General features: G+C 48.1%; 1 protein-coding gene across 1 annotated transcript in view; it reads left to right on the plus strand.

The window, feature by feature from the left end:
• Positions 1 to 843: 843 nt before the first annotated feature.
• LOC136289178 (store-operated calcium entry regulator STIMATE-like) overlaps positions 844 to 21,590 on the plus strand; it is a 29,938-nt gene continuing 9,191 nt past the window's right edge. The window contains exons 1-4 of the mRNA XM_066182676.1: positions 844 to 1,045; positions 11,985 to 12,033; positions 12,254 to 12,349; positions 14,004 to 14,125. Of these exons, the coding sequence (XP_066038773.1) occupies positions 937 to 1,045; positions 11,985 to 12,033; positions 12,254 to 12,349; positions 14,004 to 14,125 (376 nt within the window). The 5' untranslated portion in view covers positions 844 to 936. The remainder of the gene's footprint in view (positions 1,046 to 11,984; positions 12,034 to 12,253; positions 12,350 to 14,003; positions 14,126 to 21,590) is intronic.

Consider the following 21,590-nt stretch of genomic DNA (forward strand, 5'->3'; position numbering starts at 1 on the left):
TCCATCTTAATTTCCATCCTCATCCCCATGCTCTCTCTGTGTGTTCCCGTTGCATCCCCATCTCCAACCACTTCCACATCTCCATTCTTGTCCCCTTCCCTATCACCACACTCATCCTCATCTCCAACTCCATCTCCATTCCCATTTCCATCCCTGTCCCCATCTCCATACCCATTCCCATGGCTGTCTCAATGTTTATGTCCACTGCATCCCCATCTCCAACCCTTTCCACATCCTCATCTCTTTGCCCCCATCTTTGTCCTTGTTCCCATTCTCATCCCCAATTCAACTCCATTTCCATTCTTGTCCCCATTCCCGTCTTATCTCCATTCCCACGCCTGTCTGCCTCCATCTCTCTCTGTCCCTTTCCTATCCTCATCTCCAACTTCTTCCACATCCCAATCTCTGCTGCTGTCCCTGTCCTTGTCCCCTTTCCCATCCCTGTCCTGATCCTCATCCCTGTCCCCAACTCAACTCCATTTCCATTCTCATCCCCATTTCCATCTCCATCCCCATCACTCTCTCTCTGTCCCCTTTGTATCCTCATCTCCAACTTCTTCCACATCCCAATCTCTGCCTCCATCCTTGTCCCCTTCCCTATCCCTGTCCTGATCCTCATTCCTGTCCCCACCTCAACTCCATTTCCATTCTCATCCCCATCCCTCTGTTTCTCTGTCCCCTTTATATCCTCATCTCCAGCTTCCACATCCCCGTCTCTGTCCCCATCCTTGTCCCCTGTCCCTATCCCCGTCCGTCCCTCCCTCCCGCCCCGCCCCGGGTGCTGCTGCCGGCGGGGCGGGCCGGGGGGCGGGGGCGGCTCGGGGCCGCCTTTGTGCGCGGCGGGGCCGGGGCTGTCCCATCCGTATTTCCATTCCCATTCCCTTGTGTCCTTATCCCGCTCCGCACCGTCCCGATCCCACGGCATCCCGCAGCTCCATGGCCGCCCCCCGCCCGGCGCACGGCTGCGGCAGCGGAGCGCTGCTGGGGCGCTTCGGGGTGCTGCTGCAGGCGCTGCTGGCTCTCTGCGCCTTCAGCACCCTCATGCGTGAGTACCGGGGAGCTCGGGGCACCCCCTGCCCGCGGGGGGACCGGGGGGGACCGGCGGTATCTCGGTGCTGCCCATTCACTTAGAAAAACGCGCCGAGTTTCGCGCTATGTCCCGGTTGGATTTGGGAGGAAGGGACGCGCCGGCAATGCTCCCGAGCCCGGCGGTTGCAGCGCCAGATGCTCCTTCTTAAAAAACTCCCGTCCCCAAGCCCTAATCGGATGGTAATGAAGCTCCGCGCGGCTGTAATCTGTTAAAATCGGCTGCGCTTGTGTGTGTGTGTGAGCCATTGCTCAGTCACTTAGAAAATTTTAATGAAGGGTAAAAAAAACCCCGAAAACTATTGGTGTAACCCCGCGAGTTGCCGGGGAGGAGCTGACAGAAACGGGGCGGGTGTCCGACACGGCGCTGCGTGGTGAGGGGGATTTAATTGCGCTGTGAGATTGTTTTGTTTGATTTTCGCTTCGGCTGCGCGAAGTTTTAGGGCTTGAGCGGCCGGGGAGTGAGGTTACAGAGAGAACGTGTTTTGCTGGTTACTGGCAAGGGGTGGTGGTGGTGGGAGAAACCAGTTGAAGAGTGAGAAAAATCACCCCGGGGTGCGATTTCCAGGTCCAGAGAGAACGACCTCAAGTTACACTGTAGAAAATTCAGAGTGGATGTTTGGAAAAGCTTCTTCCCCGGAAGGGGAAGGCACTGGAACAGGCTGCCCAGGGCAGTGGTGGAGTCGCCGTCCCGGGTGGGATTTAAAAGACGTGTGGATGTGGCACTTCGAGACGTGGTTCAGTGGAGGACTTGGCAGTGCCGGGTTCAAGGTTGGGCTTGATGATACTAGAGGTCTTTCCCAGTCTCAGTGGTTCTGCGATCCTGTGAAAAGGTGGGGAGCTCTAAGGCCGAAAGAGTCGTGAAAATTTACTGTTGTTTCGTGCTGCAGCTGTGTTTTGCTCAGAGCAGTGTGTGTGTTGCTGCTCTTCAGGGTTAAGTGGTTTAGCACAAGTTGAATCTACATGCCAGAACTCGATCTGTTTTCCTTGTTTAAAAGCCTGTGGTGACAGCGAACCGAAACTTCCAAGTTTTCTGGCTAAGTAGCTGCAGATTTTGAGGTTCTCTTGCCCCCCCCCCCTCTGCCTTTTGGAAACCACTTTCAAAGGTTCCAGCGCTGCGGTTAACGCCGGGCTGCCAGGGAAAACTGCAACAAGTTCCTCCAGCGATAACTGATACCTCCTTCCAGCTGGAGCAGCCCAATTGCAACATGCCACTGCTTGTGTTTCACCAAATACAGTAAAAATAGTGGTAATTTCTTTTTCTGTTCCTGTTCCCCCAGTGATGTGTGCGTGTGGGTTAATTGTCCCATAAACTCCATGGGGTGTCCCATAAAATCAAGGACTTCAGTAAATCATGTTGGAATACCTCTGTGGGTGAGGCTACATAATCCCTGATAGAAAATCAACCCAGGACTAACTGCTGGTGCAAGGGCTGATATTCCTGTGAACATTAACAACCTCTTGGTTAATGAAGAGAAACCGAAAGCTGATCCTGTGTGGTTTTGTTGTGACTCAGCTGTGGAGGAACTGCTGGCTGGGACCCCGAGGGCAGATGTGTTTACAGCCCCGGGATGGCAACCACAGCACCTCCTCTGGCTGCAGCTGGGCTAGTGGTCCCTAATCCACCCCAGCTGGTCCTTATCTGTGCCCCAGGCACACACATCCACCTGGAGGCTTCCTTGGATCTGCTGGAGGGGCTGTTCGTGTGCTGGCTCCTAACTCACGGTGGTTATAACTCACCAAGAGTTTCATGTTGGGCAGCAACTTGCAGCTTTTGGGTTGTTTCTGTGGCACATTCAGCTGGCAGCCTTCTGGGAAGGAGAAGGCTCCAGTGTCTGGGAGGAATGAAAGCCTCTGGAGCTGAGACAAACTTCCTGGGAACTTTGGTTGTATCTTCCTTGCATCCAGCCAGGCTGAAATGACTACTGGGTGGCTACATCATGTAGAATTTAGGATGTTGCTGTTGTTGGAGTCAGCCCTTTGATACTTCTTTCCTCCAGTACCGACATTCTTGGTGTATGTGTGTCTGTTGGTTTTATTACTGTGATTTCTGCTTTGCTGGGATGTTGCAGGCCACAGGTTAATACGTGGAAACAAGGTCCATGAGGGTGGTGATGCCCTGGTACAGGTTGCTCAGAGAAGCTGTGGATGTCCCTGGATCCCTGGAAGTGCCCAAGGCCAGGTTGGGTGGGGCTTGGAGAAACCTGGTCTAGTGGAAGGTGTCCCTGCCCATGGCAGAGGTTTAAAACTGGTTATTCTTCAAGTTCCCTTCCAACCCAAAACTGTTACAGAATTCCTGTCCATACCCAAACCAATGCCTTTTCTATTCCTTCTACTTTAAAGTACCAGCTCAGCTATAAGAACACCTGGATTTGGATAGATAAGATTTCCAAATTGTGCAGATCCTGTTCATAGGTATTGAAAACAAGTAGAGGAACTCAGATTAACAATAATGTGGCATTCTGCAAAGTTTTGCAGATGTGTGTGCATGGGATGTGCTCAGAATATCCCTCCAGAATGTGTGTCCCAAGCCACACATGGACATTGCAGGGAGGATAATTTGGATTAAATTAATTTATTAAATCCTTAATAAAAGAATTGTTTTTATCAGAGCAATTTGTGTTTGTGTTTCTTGGGGCTGTGGAAAGAATCTCTCCTGCCACCCTGGTAGGAAAATCTAATGGAGGAGGAAATTAGTCCTGAATGACTGAGTGGGATGAGTGGGGTGGTTGCTCCCCATTGCATTGGATTTTGTGAAATGGGTTCTTTGTGTGATGAAAACTGGACCTAGACGTAAATGATGCCCAGCCTCAGCAGGGAGTCAGGACAGCTGTTTAGTGGGGTTTTATTATTCTGTTAACTCCCGTGAGCAACAGTGATGTCAGTTCATTTCAGCCTACAAACACTCCCTTGCTTTTCCAGCAAGGTCTTCAGGGTTGTAGTCAAGCCTAATCCCAGTATGACCAGGGCTTGCTCTGGTTGCGGCTTTGCCCCATTTGGGAGCCAAATGGCAAAGAGGTGTTACCCTTTCCACCTGCCTGGGGTGGCTTTGGAGGCACTTTGGCTGTAAGGACAGTCCTAGAACTGAGACACAAACACTTGAAAGCAGAGACAGTGGAGCCCAGCAGCAGCTGTGTGCCTGTGGCAATCTGGATTCCTGTGCAAGAACATTCCCTTGGGCAGGTCATGGCCCTGGGGAGTGGGGATAATTGTGCAATCCGATCTGAAGCAGTTTGTAAGGCTTTTCCTTGAGCATCACTCAGCTGAGTGAAGAAAGCTCGTTGCAGTTATCTCAGCTGCAAGGGCTGGGTGTGCCTTTGAGGGCTGAGTCCCTGCAGTCGCTGCTATTCATTGAAACCTTTTTTTCTTTTTGAGGAAGGAGTTCTAGACTAGCAAAAATTGTCCAAGGGAGAGCAAAACTCTGAAATGAGGGAAGATCTTTTGTACAAATTACATCCATAGCCGCCTTTGTCAATTAACCAGAGTGCAGGAAAAACAGATTGGGGAGTTGAAGAATTTTTGTCTCCATTGTGAATGGAAAAAGTTTTCCCTGGAGCTGGTATATTCGTTTTCTACTCTACCACAAACAGCCTTGAGGACACACAAGAACAGTTGTTTCTCTTCCAGCTTCTTTTTCTGAAACTGTCTTGGCAGCCCTCTCAGCTGCTGAATGAGGTGTAGTAGCACTTGTGATGTTGGTATGAAAATAGATTTTGCTCTTGGAAAACACTCATACTGCCAGGCAAGGAGAGCTGGACTGGACTGAGCTCTCACAACTCAGTGGGAAATCTGGTTTTCAGCTTTACTGTTGAAAATGTCTTGATTTTGCCTCATGTGACAGCAGTGTTCTTCTCTCCTCTTGTGTGTCACTGCTGGACACACTCTTTCAGCACATCTTGCCTTGAGCTTAGTCTTAAGAAGGCAGAGTTGTTTGCAGTAGGGACCTTGGATCTGATCCCCAGGCAGGACTTGGTGCTGGAGATGCTCTGTCAGCACCTGGGATGGTGTTTTAGACACTGGTCCAACTAACTTGTCCTCAGGCAGAGCCACAGAATAGGAATTCACCAAACTTCCTGTGGAAGAAAAAGTGTCTGTGTGGTAGAAAACAGTTGTTAAAGAACATCGGAAGTATCCTCTTGATCTGTGTTTTGTGTTTTCTTGATCCCTGCTGATTTTCCAGCTGTGTTTTCAGTGTTGATTTTCTCCTAGATGGTGAAATGGGAGAGAGCATCCTCGTGTTGAGAAGTGTCTGAACTTTGGGAGGGATTTATGGAAGCTGTTGCACTCATCTCTACCAGATAAATCAAACTTAACCCAGCTTTTGTGACTTTTTACTGGGCCCTGTAGTGATAGGAAAAGGGGCATTGGTTTTAAACTGAAAGAGGATAGATTTAGACTAAATACAAGAATAATTTTTTTACAGTGAGGGTGCTGAAACACTGAAACAGGTTGCTGAGCAAGATGATGGATGCCCTATCCTTAGAAACATTCAAGGTCAGGTTGGATGGGTCTCTGACCAACCTGGTGTAGTGGAAGGTGTCCGCTACACCAGGTGGCAGGGGGTTGGAATGAGATGACCATCAAAGGACCCTTCCAACCCAAACCATCCTGTGATTCTGCAGTGCAGAGTTCAGGGTGGTTGCTGCATGTAGTTTGAAGTGCTGTTTCTGTGCTTCAAAAGTATCCCAGGTGCTTTCTGGTTTGTGTTTTGACCTTACACTGAAAATACCTCATGTGGGTGGGTGGAAGTGGGAGTCCATGTCAAGAAAAAGAAGAAATAGATGCTAGAGCACTTGATCTGTGCAGACTTCCATTCTGTCCCGAAATACATCTGCCCAAGACACAAAAACGCTGCAGGCCTACCATGCCCAAGACAGGCTCTGCTGACTTTGCCATCACTCAAGTGCATAACAGCGTGGGATTTTAATTGTTCACACACAAGAACATTTAAATTCCAACTTCACCTCTGTAAATGCTTTTCCTTCTAGAGAAAAACAAAGCCTCAGAGGTTAACTGTGTCTGGCAGTGTGCAGCTTGGGTCCTTGCTGATTTACATGTAGGTTTGTGGGTTAAGCAACGAGCTGCACGTGGCAGGACTCTCAGCATGTTTCTCTTCTGCTTCAGTACATCTGAAAACTGGATGAGCTCTGGAACACGTGTTGCACTTTGTGGGCTGGAAGGTCTGTGCAGCACTCGGTGTGCTTCATTAAGCTGCACACAGCTTTCCACAAAGCTTTGGGATTGCTGCTGTTGATTGCTCTGACCTCTCCTTGGCCGTCACCCCTCAGCTCACTGAGAGGCTCCTGGTTTCTGGGAGAACAAAGAGGTTGGGCAGGGTGAGAAATGAGCTGGCAGAGCAGAGATTCATCAGAAGTTACCTGTGATCCACGGGCAGCTGAGCACCTTGCACCTGGCTGAGTCGGTTCTGCAACGTGTGAGCCGTTGATGTTATGGGTGACTAAACGCGACAAGAAACTGTGCAGGGAAATGAGTCTTTTATGATTATGAGGTGGAGCGTGCAAAGCTTTAAGGAGTCTTTAAAGTTTCCAGCTGGATTTTTGTTTTGTTTTTTAACTGCATTTGTAAGAAAACTGTATGGAAAAGAGACTTTAATGGTAAAAGTTGGGTTTGGATGAAATGCTGTCTTTAATGCTAAAATGGAGTGGAAAGAGGAAGATCGTTAAGGTCCCTTCCAACCCAAACCATCTGTGATTCTATGATAACTGCTTGTGCATCACGTTGTTCTTCAGGTGGTGTTCTCTTAATGATCTTGGATTTTATAGTCCTAGTTTTATCTTTCCTTGTCTAAACCCCATTTTCCAAGGGACTGGCTTGCAATGTAGTGATGCTTTATATGGAGGGAGTCACAACTGCCTCCTCCAGGATGCTCTGCACTTGAGTTGGAGCCCAGCCTCAGTCCAGGTGTCCTGTGGAACCTGCTGTGTCAGCAAATAGTATGTTCTGTTCTCAATGTGCAAAGCATGACTGATGCTTGTTACCTCACAGCTTTGGTTAGTGACCACCTCGCACTTTGCTAAAATAACAGCTTTAAAAATCTGTGTAAAAACAAGACCCAAAGGGTGGAGCTCAAAACTGAGAACCATGTCAGGGTGCTCTGTGGCCTTCCTTGGGGCAGTTGGAGACTCTAGAAGGATGGATGGTCCAGCTGAGGCTCCTGAACTACCTCAGGAGGTTGTTCAAAAGGTGGGAGGTGTCCCTGCCCGTGGCACGGAGTTGGAACGAGATATCTTTAAAGACCCTTCCAATCAAACCATTCTGTGATTCCTGAGCAAAATCTCAATTTCTGTCCCTTCCTCTGCCAGTTTTGCTGGAGTTGCTTTCATTCTTGTAGCACTGGTACAGGGCTCTTTGGGAGGGAATGACAAAATTCACCTAAGTACAGACCCAAGGATGGAAGTCAGCAGCAGTTCCTGTCATCAAACCACTGACAGCTGTTTTGAGGAGGAAAACCAGGACTTTTGCTGCTCCCTGAAGTGATGGGGGATACAAGTTTCACACTTTTCTGGCCAGCAGCACGTTGGCTGCTCTCTGCAAACAGTGGCTGCTGCTTCCTCCCATTGTGTCGGGGGTCGAGCTGTCTGAGTGGCTGCAGGCTCAGGCTAAGAATAGTGCAGACCCCAGGGTTTTGGCTCTGTATCCTGCATGTTGGCTCCTTTTCCTGCCTGGGGCTTGGAAAGAGCCTGGGAAAGGGTGTGTCCTGCAAAAGAGGTTGAAATGTGTTATTGGAGACTGTACTGCTGAAAATAACACAGAGGTTGGGCAGGGGAAGAGCTTCTGTTTCCTCCCTGGTACAGTAGCTCTGAGTCCCCTTTGACACAGGCCAGAAACGAAGTCCTGACCCTCTTGCTAGTGGGATGTGGCCCTGGAAATGGGGTTTGCGGCAGTCAGTTTAATCCCTTCTTAAAAGCAGGTAGCAGTATCACCAGTTAGGGACATTTCAGACTTTATTTTTGGTGCACCTTTCACAATTTAGTGTGTTAATGCATCTAAAGGGGCTTCTCATGTCAGGTTCGTTCTCAGTATCCATCCCCCAGGCCTGCTGCTGAGCTCAGTGGGGTCAGGCTTGGATCCCTGTAAATCAGATCCCAAAAGTACTGCCTGTTGAGTCAACACCTCCCTCCCAAACCTCAACTTCAGAACCCTGTGGTTGATTGCAGTGGGATTTGTCAGGGAGGTGGTCTGGCTCTCAGCCATGGATGTCTAACCATATCCTCCGGAAATAAGTTTCCCCCTATAATTTTGTAGAAACCTGACTTGGTAGTATGTTTTGCTGATCAGCAGCTGGTTGATGCTGCAGCTAATTCTGCTTAAATTAGGGAGTTTTACCTGTGCTGATGCACAAATCTGCAGGATCTGCCTGAATGCAGTGTGGGGTCAATGGGGGATGCAGGGAGGATGCTCCAGCATGGGTGGGGAGCAGCACAAGGAAATATGGCTGCTGTTGCTACTGTCCTTGTCTTAAATAATTATTACAATCAGAGAATTGTCTGAAAGCAGAAGTAGGCTGTGAGACATGGACTGTGGCAAGCTCTGGTAACTTCACAGCATTTGTCTTTGTCTAGGGCAGGCAAAGCTGTCTGTCCCCTTTTTACTGCATCAAGAGAACACCATAATGAGTATTAACCTCTGTATTACCCTGGAAAAAGAGTGAGGACAGCTGTCATTGTGCTTTTATCTTCTAGCTTTCTGACTATTTCCAGATCCATATTGAAAGGCTACAGCAAATCTATTTTTTTTTTCTTTTAGCCTTTCACAGGTTCTCGTTCAGATGTCAGCTTCCACCCAGCCTGGTGGTTCTGAGGGTATTTCAAGCATGTGTGATCTTTATTGTCCTTGACTGAAGAGGAAGGGCTGGGAAGTACTTTGTTTCCTGCCCTACACTTTCTCAGCCCTGGGCAGGGGATCTCCCAAATTGTCACACATCTTCCTTCCCTTTTTGGTTCAGCTTCACAGCTTTTTGTCTGCAGCAGCTGGAGCCAAGTAGGGGTGGGGTGGGGACTTGTGAGGGCAGACCCTGAAGGCGGCAGAGGCACCATCCCAGTGGTGCTCTGCTCATGTTTGATGGGATAGACCTGGGTGCCCCTCTCCTGGCTCTTATGAGATTTCAGAATCACTGAATGTCTGGGAGCTCAGAGATCATCCAGTTCCACCTCCTGCCATGGGCAGACACACCTTCCAGTAGACCCAAGGTTGTTCCAAGCCCCTTCCAGCCTGGTCGTGAACACTTCCAGGGATCCAGGGGCATCCTCAGCTTGTCTGGGCCACCTGTGCCAGGGCCTCCCCACCCTCATGGGGGAGAATTTCTTTCCAAGATGTGTAGTAACATTGCTTCCTTGCACAGGGCAGCTTGCTGTGCACCTGTACAAAGCTGAGAAAGGAAGCAGCATTAAAGTATTCAATACTGTGGTTGAGAACTCTGTTGGGAAGACAAATTCCTGATGCCTTCTGGTATAGACCAGGTACATTCCAGTCTCATTTTCAATCTAGTTGAATGGGGGTTCTCTTCCATCTTGTGCAACTCCATGTGCAGTAAACTACATTTTTATTTTATTTCAGGTATTTTTATGGAGTTTAATTTGGTTGTAGGTGCTAGAACTCAAATACCACTTTTTTTTTTTTTTTGTCTTGGTGCATGCATAACTTTCCTTGAAGTAAATATTAAGGATTGGACTAATCTGTCTGAGCCAGGGTAGCAAACCCACCTACAGCTGGTGGAAAACTGAGTGAACTGCAGGGAAGGGAAACACATTTTGAGAACAACAGAGGAGATTTTAGCCTTTCTCCAACGTGATCCTGCTGAGCCTGTGCCTGTGCATGCCATGGCTTGGCTCTCTGTAGCTTTTGGAAAAGGAGAGAGAAGTTTTGCAGTTGCTGCTCAGTCTCCAGAGCCCTGCTGTGCTCACTAAGCACAGAAATGCTGCTTCGTGGAGGGCTCCATCATCTCCTGGAGTCTTCAAAGATGTACTGCTGCTGCTTTGTGGATTTAACATCCTCCCCAACCCCGGGTCACAGCTACCAAACAACTCTGCTCCCTGTTTAAGCTCTGGTAATCTTGGCTGGATTTCTGGTTTAATTTGGAGACAGCCTGCTGCAGCTCTGCACAGTAAATGCCCTATTAAGCAGTTAATTATTTCTCTATAATACTAGCTTTTATCTTTAATACAACAGTTTTACTGTCTCTGATAATTACACAGTCTCAGATAACTCTCTTAAATCTAATGAGGCACGACAAGCTGTGTTCAACAAGGCACCACACCATTAACTTCTTACCTCTTGCTTGTCATCTTATCACACTGAATTACTGTATTTCTAGCCTGAGTGGCTGTGGATGCATAACATGTCACTTCTCATTAAGAAAATAATGAAAATCACCCCTGGTGCTCCTGTGGTTGGGCTGGTGGTCAGCTGGCTGGCCTGGTGGCCTGAAGACCCCTCCAACAACTTCTCTGCAGCATTGTGCTTTCGCCCCCATGAGCTGAGGGGTGGTTTAAACACTTCTGGCCACTTGGTTGGTCCATTGCTCTGCTGCTTGTGGATAGGTGAAACGAAAATTGGCCTTTGAAGGACATCACCGGTGATAGATCTTGTCTGTGGTGATGGAAGTTGTTGCTGCAGGGATATCTCATGGTGGGATTCAGATGGATGAGGGAAACTAGGGGATGTTTTCTGGACAGGGGTAGGATGAACAGCTGCAGCAACGTCTGGTGTCACTTAACTGATGCCTGATTACTCATTACTGGCAATAATGGATCAGGTCAGTGCTGTGCTGGTTTTCTGTGGATTTGAGACTGACACCAAAACCCTGCATGGGCCTGACTGAAGTCCTGGGATTAGGGGAGATCACAGGATTGGAAAATGGTTTGGGTTGGAAGGGGTGTTCCAAACTGTCTTGTTCCACCCCCTGCCATGGGCAGGGACACATTCCCCTGTGCCAGGTTGCTCCAAGCCCTGTCCATCTTGGCCTTGGACACTTCCAGAGGTGGGGCAGCCACAGCATCTCTGGCAACTTGTTCCAGTGCCTCACCATCCTCACAGTAAGGAATTTCTCCCCAATATCTAATCTAAATATCTCTTTTAGTTGAAACAAGTTCCTCATTGTCCTATCACCCTTGTCTTTTCATCTATTGCCCTGTCACCTTGCCAGTAAAAGCAGTAACAAAGCTGCACTTCTGAAATGTCAAGGCTCCTGTCAGGGAAGTCCCTGCATCCTTCCATGTTGGATCAGGAAGGCATTTCCCAGGGGAAGGAGCCCAGGCTGACCCCTGACGGCAGCCTGAGTGCTCAAATTCAGCTGGAGAGAACAGAGCAGTTACCTCACCTTGTGTGTTTTTAGGGAATGACGAGTTCCTTCACTGTCACTGATGTAATTTCAAGTTGCCTGGAAGGGTTTTTAGGGCTGGTAGGCAGTGATGGCCTTTCCCTTAGCATTCCCTAGGTCACTTCCATGGCACAGGAATGCTGTTGCTGAGGGATGCCAGAAGCACACACCTCCCTCCAAACACCTCTGCTGTCCATCCTGACCCGTGGCTGCAGCAATTGCCTCTGGTTGGTTTGCCCCCAGGCCAGAAAACAGAACTATGGAATCATTATGGTTGGAAAAGCCATCCAGGATCATCTATTCCAACCATTAACCCAGCACTGCCAAGCCCACCCCTAACCCATGTCCCTGAGCACAACATCTTTGTCTTTTGGGCACTTCCAGGCACAGGGATTCCACTGCTACCCTGGGGAGGTCCTTTGGCTTTGCTCAGCTTTAAACTTGTAAGTGCTGAGGGTCCTTCAGGATTTTTTGGCTGCTTTTGCAGTGAAGGTGGGTGCAGGCTGCACACATGGAGTGCTTCATCTGGGTAATGTAACCTCTCCAATTCTCTTTGCAGTAAAACGATTTAAGGAACCGAAGGCAGAGAGGCGTCCCTGGAGGATATGGTGAGATTTTTTTTCATTTGAAACTTGAAAAGACTGTGTTTATAATATTTTTTCTCTTATATTAGCAATCTTCTAGGCCCCCTGTGTATCCTGTATGACATTTAATTGTTAAATGGAATATGCTGCTGCTTCCCAAGGAAGCCTCCATAAAGCAGCTGGTGTTCCCTAGAAATAAAATCCTCTGCATAACTCCTCCAGAAAATCTTGGTTTTCCCTCCAGGTTTTATGATACCTCCAAGCAAGCAATAGGTGCCCTCTTCATCCACTTTGCCAATGTTTTTCTGTCTGATCTCACCGAGGAGGACCCTTGCTCTCTGTAAGTACACCAGGCACTTGCATTTGTGCCTTGCATCTGTCAAAGTGAGAATTGTGTTGAGAAGGGTCATAAACGGTGGAAACAGATCCATTTGAAGCACTGCACAGGGATAAACCCTGCTGAGCTTGTTTTTGTGGTCTCTGTTGTCTTCTTTGCTGGTCCTATTTGGGGGATTTCTAAACCAAACTTCAGGCTTAATGTAGATGAGCCACCTTTACTTCAGCCACTTTGCAGATAAAAATTTAGTTTCAGCGTTTATCTCATCTCATTCTGAAAACCCCCTTTAGGCTGCAAAGTGCTCCTTAAAACCTTCTGACCTGTCTCTCTCTCTCTCTTTTTTTTTTTTTTTTTTTTTTTTTTTTTTTTTTTTTTTTGTATTAAAGTGCTGCACTTTGACATGTTTCTTTAAGCAGACACAAGTTTGGCTGGGGCTGCACATAACCTCTCAAATGATGTATTGTTGTTTTTTTTAAACAGACAGTGTTTCAAAATAAACCCTTTCATGCTTATGCTGTGCCCTTTGGGTGTGTTGTTTATTTTTCATGTGTGTTTTATGTTTCTCTGCACTGCCTGACTTGTCATCCTGAACCAGGCAGCTTAAAACCCTCCAGCCCTTTCCCTGGGATTTGAGGCTCATACTCTGTGTCCTGCCCAGTAGAAACCACCAGAGCCTCATGTTTGTATGGAATGCTCTGATTTCAGCAGCTGGAAACTGTAAAAAGCCAGCCTGAGCTTTTGGATGTAGAAAAACTTCATGTTATGCTTTCAAAGTGGATATCAAAAGCAGATTGTTTTCTTCCAACTTCTTGGTTCAGAGGCAGCATCAAGTTCTGGAAAAGGAAATGCTCACTGCTGTGGCCTTGTGCTTGGCATTTTCTTCATGCTGTAGAAATCTGGCAGAAAATATTGCAATAATGGAAAAGTGCATAAAAACCCACATTTGTCTATGTGATTTTTGTTTTTTTCTTTTTGGAGTTCATTAAAATACCAAGCCCTGGATTAGAGCTTGGACCCTGCAATCCCCACAAGGTCCCTGCAGGTCTCCTGCCTCTGGCACTCTGCCCAGTGACACTTCAACATCCAGAGCTGCAGAGCTTAAATCCATTGAGCCAAAATCTCCTGGCAGGGATGGGTCCAGCTCCTGGATCTGCAGTGGGACATGAACTTGAGGTTTTTGGGACTTCAGGGTTCTTGCTGCTGAGCCAGGGTCCATCACCTCTCCCAAAATCTTCTTCTCAGTCTGTGTCTCTGTTTTTGGGAGCCTCTTGCAGCTGCTCAGAAAAAGGGACTTCTTGCCTCTTGTGCTGCCCAGTTTGTAGAGCAGCTGTGGTGCCCAAAAAGTTGTCATTTTCTTGTGTGAAATTCTGTAACAGTTTGGTTCTTTTCCTCTGAAACTTGAGACTTCATTCTTTATAATAAGGAAAAAAAAAAAAAAAGATACTGCAAATGGAAAGCCTCCTTTTTGGGGGGTAACTTTTAAGAGGTGTTTATTGCTATATGAATAAATGAGCAGTGCCAGAGAGTTGGTGGAGCCTGACCCTTTTTTCCTGAACAAGCTTTTAAACTAAGAAATTGCTGGTAAGGTTTAGGAAAATGCAATAAAAGAATAAGACTTAAGAACACAGCTGAGACCTGAATTTTTCTCTGCTCCTAGCTACCTTATTAATTTCATCCTGGATGCCACGCTGGGGATGCTGCTGATCTGGCTGGGTGTGAAAGTTGTCTCCTGGATCGTGCAGCACAAGAAATACACATACCTGGTCTTTGGGGAGTATGGTAGGTGTCACCTGCTGTGCCCAGAGCGGGGTGATGTGCTCCCAGCTGGGAATGGGGACAAGAAAATGGCAGGAACCACAGTCTGGGGCTGAAATGGGAGCAGCTGCCTTCTGTTATCCTTTCTTCAAGGACCTCATGAGGGTGAGTTAAATGCTGGAACCACTGGAGTGTAGCAGGGTGGTGAGGAAAAGCTGAGCATTTCCTGGGATGTAGAATATACTCCAGGACATCCATATGGTAAATTAAGGGGGTTTTTGTGGAGTTCTTCTGTGGAGTTTTCCCTACCATCTCCATTCAGAATACCGAGTTGTTCTTGCGTTTGCCTTGAGCTGTAGTAGGGATCAGCCAGGCACAGTGTGACCCCAAAACTTGAGTTCTCAAGTGTGGCCTCTTTCTCTTTAAATTCCTGCCTTGAGATGGAGAAAACGTTTCCAAAAAGCTGCTCTCAGCCAGCCCCACTAGAGGGTGGCAGTTCCCTTCCGAAAGAGCAGAGCCAGCTTGCTGGAGAAGCTGCAGGAAAAGGAAAGCATTAATTTTTCCCTATTTCACATTACATCTAATGTTCAGATGAATTCAGTCATGTTTCAGAAAATACATCTGATTCATAAAAGTTGCAGTCTTGCCTTTAAGATGCTAATCATTAAGTCTCCTCTGAAGTTAGTCTTGTTTTTTTGTGTTTTTAGCAGCTGGTCTGGTATCTGAGCTGGTGAAACTTGGCCCCAACTAGGATTAGTTGGGAGACCCCACTGCCTTGTGAACTTTCTCAGCTTGTGCAGATGGGTCATGGCAGAGGATGAAGGGCCTGGCTGGGTTTGTGAGGCAGCAGAAGCAGCTGCAGGCTGGGAATGAGGTGATGTGATGTGGCAGGGCTGACTCTCTTCAATCCTGAGAGTGGGTGATCTCCAGGGCAGTTTCAGCATCCTGACAGCAGGCATTTGGTGGGGGGACTACCTTTTGTATTTTCCCTAATGGCTCCTCCTTTATAATAGATCAGACAGGTGCGACAGCAGAAGAATCCAGATATTCTTAGTTCAGGAACTGGAGTTTTTCCCCTTTGGAGCAGCAAGGACTGGAAGCCAAACCACCTCAGGACACAGCTTCAGCTTCGTGTGCCACGTCTGCAGTTGAGCAGAAGCAAAAAGCATGAAAAGAGTCTTGGCAGAGCAGTGATGAACTTCTGTTGAGCTGTAGCTGGCCCCTCATTAGGGCTGGCTTAGACCACAGGAACAGCATACTCCTTTGAGAAAATCTTGCTTTCATTAGTAAAAAAACAAGTTTGTGCTGTTGCTTGAATTTGGTTCTTGGATTGGGGGTTAAATACCTCATCCATAAAGTCGAGTTTTTGGTGCAGGTCTCTGGCCAGAGTGACCCCAGTGGAAAATTCAGGTGGGAGCCAAGTGACATGTCCAAGGCAATCCTGTGGCAGGGCTGGGGAAGGAAAACACTCCCGTCCTCATCTCTGCTGTTAAGTAACTTCCAAAACAGTTGGGAAGACTCTTGTAAACTTTGTACAGTTTGATGCAGGCTCCAGGAATATGATTCATTTTCTGGGCTAATTGCTCTGCCAGACTTTTGCTCCTCAGGAGAATTGAGGGAAGCAACTTAAGTCCTGCAGAGGAGAAAACCAGGGAAGCACCAAATCCATGTTGCAAACAGCAGTCAGTGCCATCAGAGCAGACTAGTTGTGGTTTTGTCCAGTAGAGTCAGTACCCATCTATCTTCCTGCATCTACTTGGAGGGGAAAAAAAAATCTGTCACAGCTGTGTCCTTCTAGCATCCCTGCAGCTGATGCAAACCACTGCAGTTGTCCTTTGGTGTGGGCTGCAGCAGTTCCTCCTGCTCTGTGCTTGCTTCTCCTGCCTCTGCAGCCCTGGCTGGCTCCCCCTGTGCAGCTGCATTAATGGAGAAGTAAAGTAAAGGGGAGGGAAAGCAGCTAAATCTACGCTGCTATTTTAAGCATCCAGCTGTCCAGAATTGTTTAGAAAAATCAATTACTTTCATATTTCCAAAGACCCAGAAACAGGCACTCTGAGATCAGCCTCTCTTGTGCCTGAGCTCATGGCCAAACACTGCTGCAGCCAGGAATGACCTGTTTTACAGCTAGTGGGGAATCAAAGGCTCCTGTTTGCTTATGTTCCTCCATCTTCTGCCCAGAAGCTCTTGATTACTCTCTGAATGGCCTGTATGCACAGGAAACTGCATTTTGGAAGGTGTTGTCTCTTCTCAGAGTGCCTGGCTGCTAAGATCAAAGGTTGGGGAAGTTTGTTCTTGGCACAGGTGGGCTTTGGGGAATGAGGGTTGCCTTACACCTGCTCAGAGCTAACAAACTCCTACCCTTGGAGGTGTTGAAGGCCGGGTTGGATGGGACCCTGAGAATCTCCCATGGCAGGGGGTTTGGAACTAGGTGATATTTTTAGGGTCCGCTCCAACCCAAACCATTCTCTGATGATTCTGAGAAATTCCGTAACTGCACCAGTGCTGTAGCAGGTCATGGTTATAGGAGCTGTCCCTGTAGGGAACCATCACAGGAAGGAGAACAAAGCAGAGTTTAAGCTTCAAAAGATGTGGGAGATGGATACCCAAGTTCTTGGAGGTGCTGTTGGGCTTGGGCAGGCTGAGCAGGGGAGGTGCTGGCTCCAGTCAGGGTGTGCAGATCAAGCCTGACTGAACTTTGTGCCTCATCTCCAGGCTGGTCCAGCTCTCTTCACCCTCCCCATGGCAATGAGCAGCTCCCTAGAGAGCACCTTTGTATGGCTGCAGTGTCCTGACATCTTAATTGCGTTTAGTAATTCTCCAGGATTACTTCAGAAATAACCCAGTATTTCTTTTAAGCAAGCAAATGCCATGAATTTCCATTGAGAGGGAGATTTCCTGCAATGTGCAAGTAAATTTTTCTAGAGGAGCATTAAGAAATGAGGGGGAGGAAATTGTTCTCACTGAAGAATGTCCCTCTGGTTGCCCCTCTGGATGTTGGCTTGTGTAGCTGTGGTCACTGGCTATCTAAGCCTGATTCTTTGTGCTCATTCAGTGTCTGGAAATGGAAAGGCATCTTGCTTGGAGGCCTTCAAAGTCTGTTTAGTGGCCTGTTGAACTCTACTGGTCAAATTTAGTTCTAAGAGAATATGCTCTGTGCCAGCTGCTGAGTTTTAACTGAGGACCTGTGTAGGCTGCTTTTTGGCCCCGTGGTGATGTTGTACAAAATTTCCATAACAAATATTCCCACGTCCTGGAGAAGTCAAGGGAGCTGGCTGCTAATGCTTGAGGAAATACTGCTGGAAATAGCTCTAACCTGAGGGGCTGTCCTGTGCTCAGTCTGCTGGGCTTTTCCACCCCTAGGGCCAGGGGGGGAAAGTGAGGAGAGGGCTGAAGTCCTTGCGCAGGGACCAAGTGTGTGGTTGGGTCCCTTGCTCTGAGCCTCCTGAACCTGGATGACAGCAGCACTGTTCCCTGCAGTCTGAATATCCACAGGGACCAAAGATCCAGAGCAGTGACACTGCACTCTGGGGACAGATTCTAGCTGTGCCCTCACTTTTCTCCAGCAATGTTGCAGGTTGTCCAGAGGAGTTGGGAATGCCCCGTCCGTGGAAGTGTTCAAGGCCTGGTTGGATGGGTTTTGAACAACCTGGTCTAGTGGGAGGTGTCCCTGCCCATGGGGTCCCTTCCAAGCTACACCATTCTATGATTCAACCATTTTAGTTCAGGTGCAGAAAATGCCAGAGAGGGTCTGGGGTGTCCACTGGACCCATCTGGCTGCTCTGATGCTTCACATTCCCATCTCTAAAAACCTGGGTTTGCCCTCCAAGTGAGCATTTCACACAATTCAGAGTTTACTGCTATTTGCAGCTCAGATTTATTTGCATCTACTTTATTTTATAGAAGAGTATGTATGTACCCTCTTCTGTACTTGGCATTGATAATTAGATCCCTTGGTTTTGGTGGTACCATTTGAGTGTCTCCTAAGAAGTTTTTATTGACTTTTTCTACCCCTACCTTGTCACCCAGTACAACTTCAAATACTTTCAAGTGCTTTCAAATACTTGCCTTCCCTCAAAGCCCCTGAACCCCCCACTTTGGCTGTAGCTGAGCTTTTTTCCTACCTGCTCTGTGTGCACAAATCCCCAGAAGTCTGTAAATGAAGCTGTCCGGCAGTAACATGTGGGCTGTGCTGACAGCTCGGTGCATTAGGCAGCCTGGATTAAAACTAATCCTGTTGTGTGGTAACAGCTCAAATACCTCAAGCACTGCTGCTCTGGCTCCCACGCACAAGTGGAATAGGTGTCACATTGGTGTGAGGTTGCCACAGCCTCCAGTGGTTGTTGGGCTGCTCCAAGGAGGTTTTGCTGATGGTGGGGAGCACCAGGAATACTGTTGGAGGAGAGCAGTCAAAATTCAGTGTGTGCATCCTTTGGGTTGAAGGAGGGTATTAATTTCTATGAGAATGGGAGATGGCTGTAGGAAGGGTTTAGCAGAGGGTGTTCATTAAGCTGGGGGGAGAGGTTTGTGGTAGAGTCCATGTGATAGAGCTGAGATGTCCTGGGTTCCCTCCCAGCTGGAACCAGGGACAAGAAACTGGAAGGCTTCAGAGGGAGTGTGATACTTGCAATCACCCAACAGGTGTGATGTGGAGGCTGCAAAGATCATCCAGACCAATTCCCCACCCTGCTGTGTTCAGAGCTTTCCTTTCCTTGTAGGAAAGAGGAGGACATCTGTTTTATTCTAATTTTTTTTTTTAGCCTCCAGGCAGCAGGTTAGTTTTTGCTGGCTGGGAACATGGTATGGCTGAAAGTCTTGTGGACTCTCCTCGAGATTTATGTATAGAAACACTTTCTGTAAGAAGAATCCTTTCCCATCCACAGAGCAGGGCACCTCTGGGCAACACTTGATCCATCAAAGACATTGGGCTGATCTGAGGATGCCTCTGACCAGTTTTCTGTAGGAAACCAGCACTTCCATGATGAGCTCAGCTCCAGTCGTCCAGCCTTTCCCTACTGTGGGAGGATCTGGGGCAAATCTGTCATATGGGCTTGTCTAGGGACCACACCAAAAGCTTCCCTGATGAGATGCCAGAAAATGTTGACTTGAATGTTCCTGTTATTGGGCAGAGTTGGGTGAATTGGTGGTGTTAGGTGGTGGATTAGTGGATGATAGACACTGGGGTGGATCAGGGGTCCTTGATGACTCCACACCTGCTGAGGTGAGAAGCAGACAGCTGCATTCCCCGGTGAAGTGGAAATGAGCTGCTGTCTCTAAGTCCTTTGCAGCCCTAAAGGCCATGCTGCTGTTTGTTTTCACCTTTGTCTTGAATAAGCCTCCTGTGCTTGGGAGATCAGGATGCAGTGAAAAATAACAGTAGGAACACCCTCTGATCTGCCTGCTGGGCATGGAAGTTAAGTCCTGAATACCCAGGCAAGTCCATTCCTAGGGTGGGTTAGGAAGCAGGTTGTCTTTCTTAGAGTCTGTGTATCAGCCTGGTGAGCCAACACCTGCCTGGAGCTGCCCAGGGCACAGAACGCAGAACAAAGAGCCACAGGCCATTGTTGTGGTGGTGAATGGAGGTGTGTAGAAATGCACCCCCTCCTTAGTGGGTGTTTCCATATCAGGAGAGATTTAAGACTCACCACTTGCTGCTCTAATAAGGTGAAGGACCCAGAAACTTCCATGTTCTTTCCCAGTTCTCTGGCCAGGTCTCAGCACAGAGGCACTGGTTGGGCTTTGGAAATGTACCTCAAAACCTGTTGCCAGTTTCATTGGGCAAGGTGCCCAAAAGCCCACCTGGACCATCAAGTGCTTAAAAGACTGCACAGAACTGCTCAATTGCTTTTTTGGACTGCCTTACCCCAGTAAGAGTCTTCTCTGCTCTGTGTTCGACTTACCTTTCTTTTGTTTGATAATATTTGTTACTTTTGTCATTATTAAAACCTCTTCTTTTACAAGTTGTCTCGCTGTTATTAAGCCACTCTGAGAAGTTGCAGGTCAGCTCTCAGACTTGATACATCTTCAGGGAGCTTATTATGCTCTGGCTGCCTGCAGTGACCTGTCCCTGCAAGGGGGGCAGATATTTGGGAGAGATCTCAAACTTGCTGCTGCTTTTTAGGGCGAGCTGAGATGACAGGAAAGTGCTGTCACAGAGAGGTGATTCACAAAGAGTGCTGTGGCTGTTAGTCCTGCCCCTCCTTGGGGGACAGAGCACAGCTGACAACACAGAGATGCAGGAAGGATACAACGGATGTGTTTGTTTTCCTGTTTTGTTTGTACTCAGAGCTCTGATGGGTGAGGATAATCTGGAGGGTTTCTGGGAGAATTGGTTTGTTTTGGGGTATGAGGGAAAAGGGTTCGCTAGACCCAACCTGTGTGCCAAAGGCAGCCAGGCATCCTGATCTGTTGGGAGAGGCTTTTAGGAGGATCAAAGCCTCTCTGACACCAGCCTGCAGCTGCCAGCTGCTTCTGACACTGCTCCCATCTCCTCACAGACCACCCATTAAGCTGTTGCCTGCCAAGGAGCAGAGAGATTCCTCTCTCAGAAATCCTCCACGGGCCCTGCTGGGTGTGCTTCCACATAACCTTCCTGGCTGCCTCTTCCTGCCCTCCCTCCATGCAGTTCCTGCTGGTTTGGCTCTCTCTGCTTGCTCTCCTCGTCCCTGCACCCTTGGCCCCCCAGTCCTTCCCTCTCCTCCTCTTTACTTCCTTCTCAGTCATGGCTTGAGCAATTTGGGGCACAAGGTGATCCTACCTTGGACACTACCAGGGTGCCTCTAATTTTTAGCTGTAGCTTTGCGACAAGGCAGATGTTCCGGTGCATTGCTGACAAGTGACAGAATAAGGAAAAATGTACCTGTAAACCTGTTTTGCACTTACTGAGAAGCCTGTCCCCACAGAGCTGGGGCTTGGTTGTACACCAGCTCTTATCAAATCCCAGTATGTGCTGTTGATTTTTGTGACCAGAGGTTTTTGTCAGTGTGGATAAATGTCCCTTTGCAGACTGCTGGTGTTGTCTCCCCACTGCCACATCTCGACAGAATTGTGCGGAAAAGTGGGAGAAAAGTGAAGCAGAGCTCCCAGCCTGCTGCCCCCTGACCACATTGAGCATTGGCATCTGTCAGTGCCAACTGCACGGGTTCCCTTGCACGGGTGGAATTCCAAATTCTGGCCAGATTATGCTGGGAGCAAGTGTTGCCAGGGGTTATCTTTGTCTTTAAGTGGTAAGAGGAAATGCTGCAGCTTTCCTGAGCCAGATACAGTTGCTCAGTTTTGCAGACCTGAGATATTCTGGTGAGCCAGGAGAGGTGATAACCAGCTGGCAGCATGTTCATAAAGGGCTGAAGCAAGCACATGTAATAGATACAGAACCATTATTGTTGTTAACAATACAAATATGCTTTTCCTTATTTCTTGCTGAGCACCCCATTGGAAACATGCATATTTAATTAACATTGATTATTTTTGAGTGAATTGCTTTAAAACCTGG

This window comes from Chamaea fasciata, unplaced genomic scaffold, assembly GCF_029207755.1.
Source record: "Chamaea fasciata isolate MVZ Bird 193981 ecotype frontalis unplaced genomic scaffold, bChaFas1.0.hap1 SCAF_5, whole genome shotgun sequence".
Taxonomy (NCBI): domain Eukaryota; kingdom Metazoa; phylum Chordata; class Aves; order Passeriformes; family Sylviidae; genus Chamaea; species Chamaea fasciata.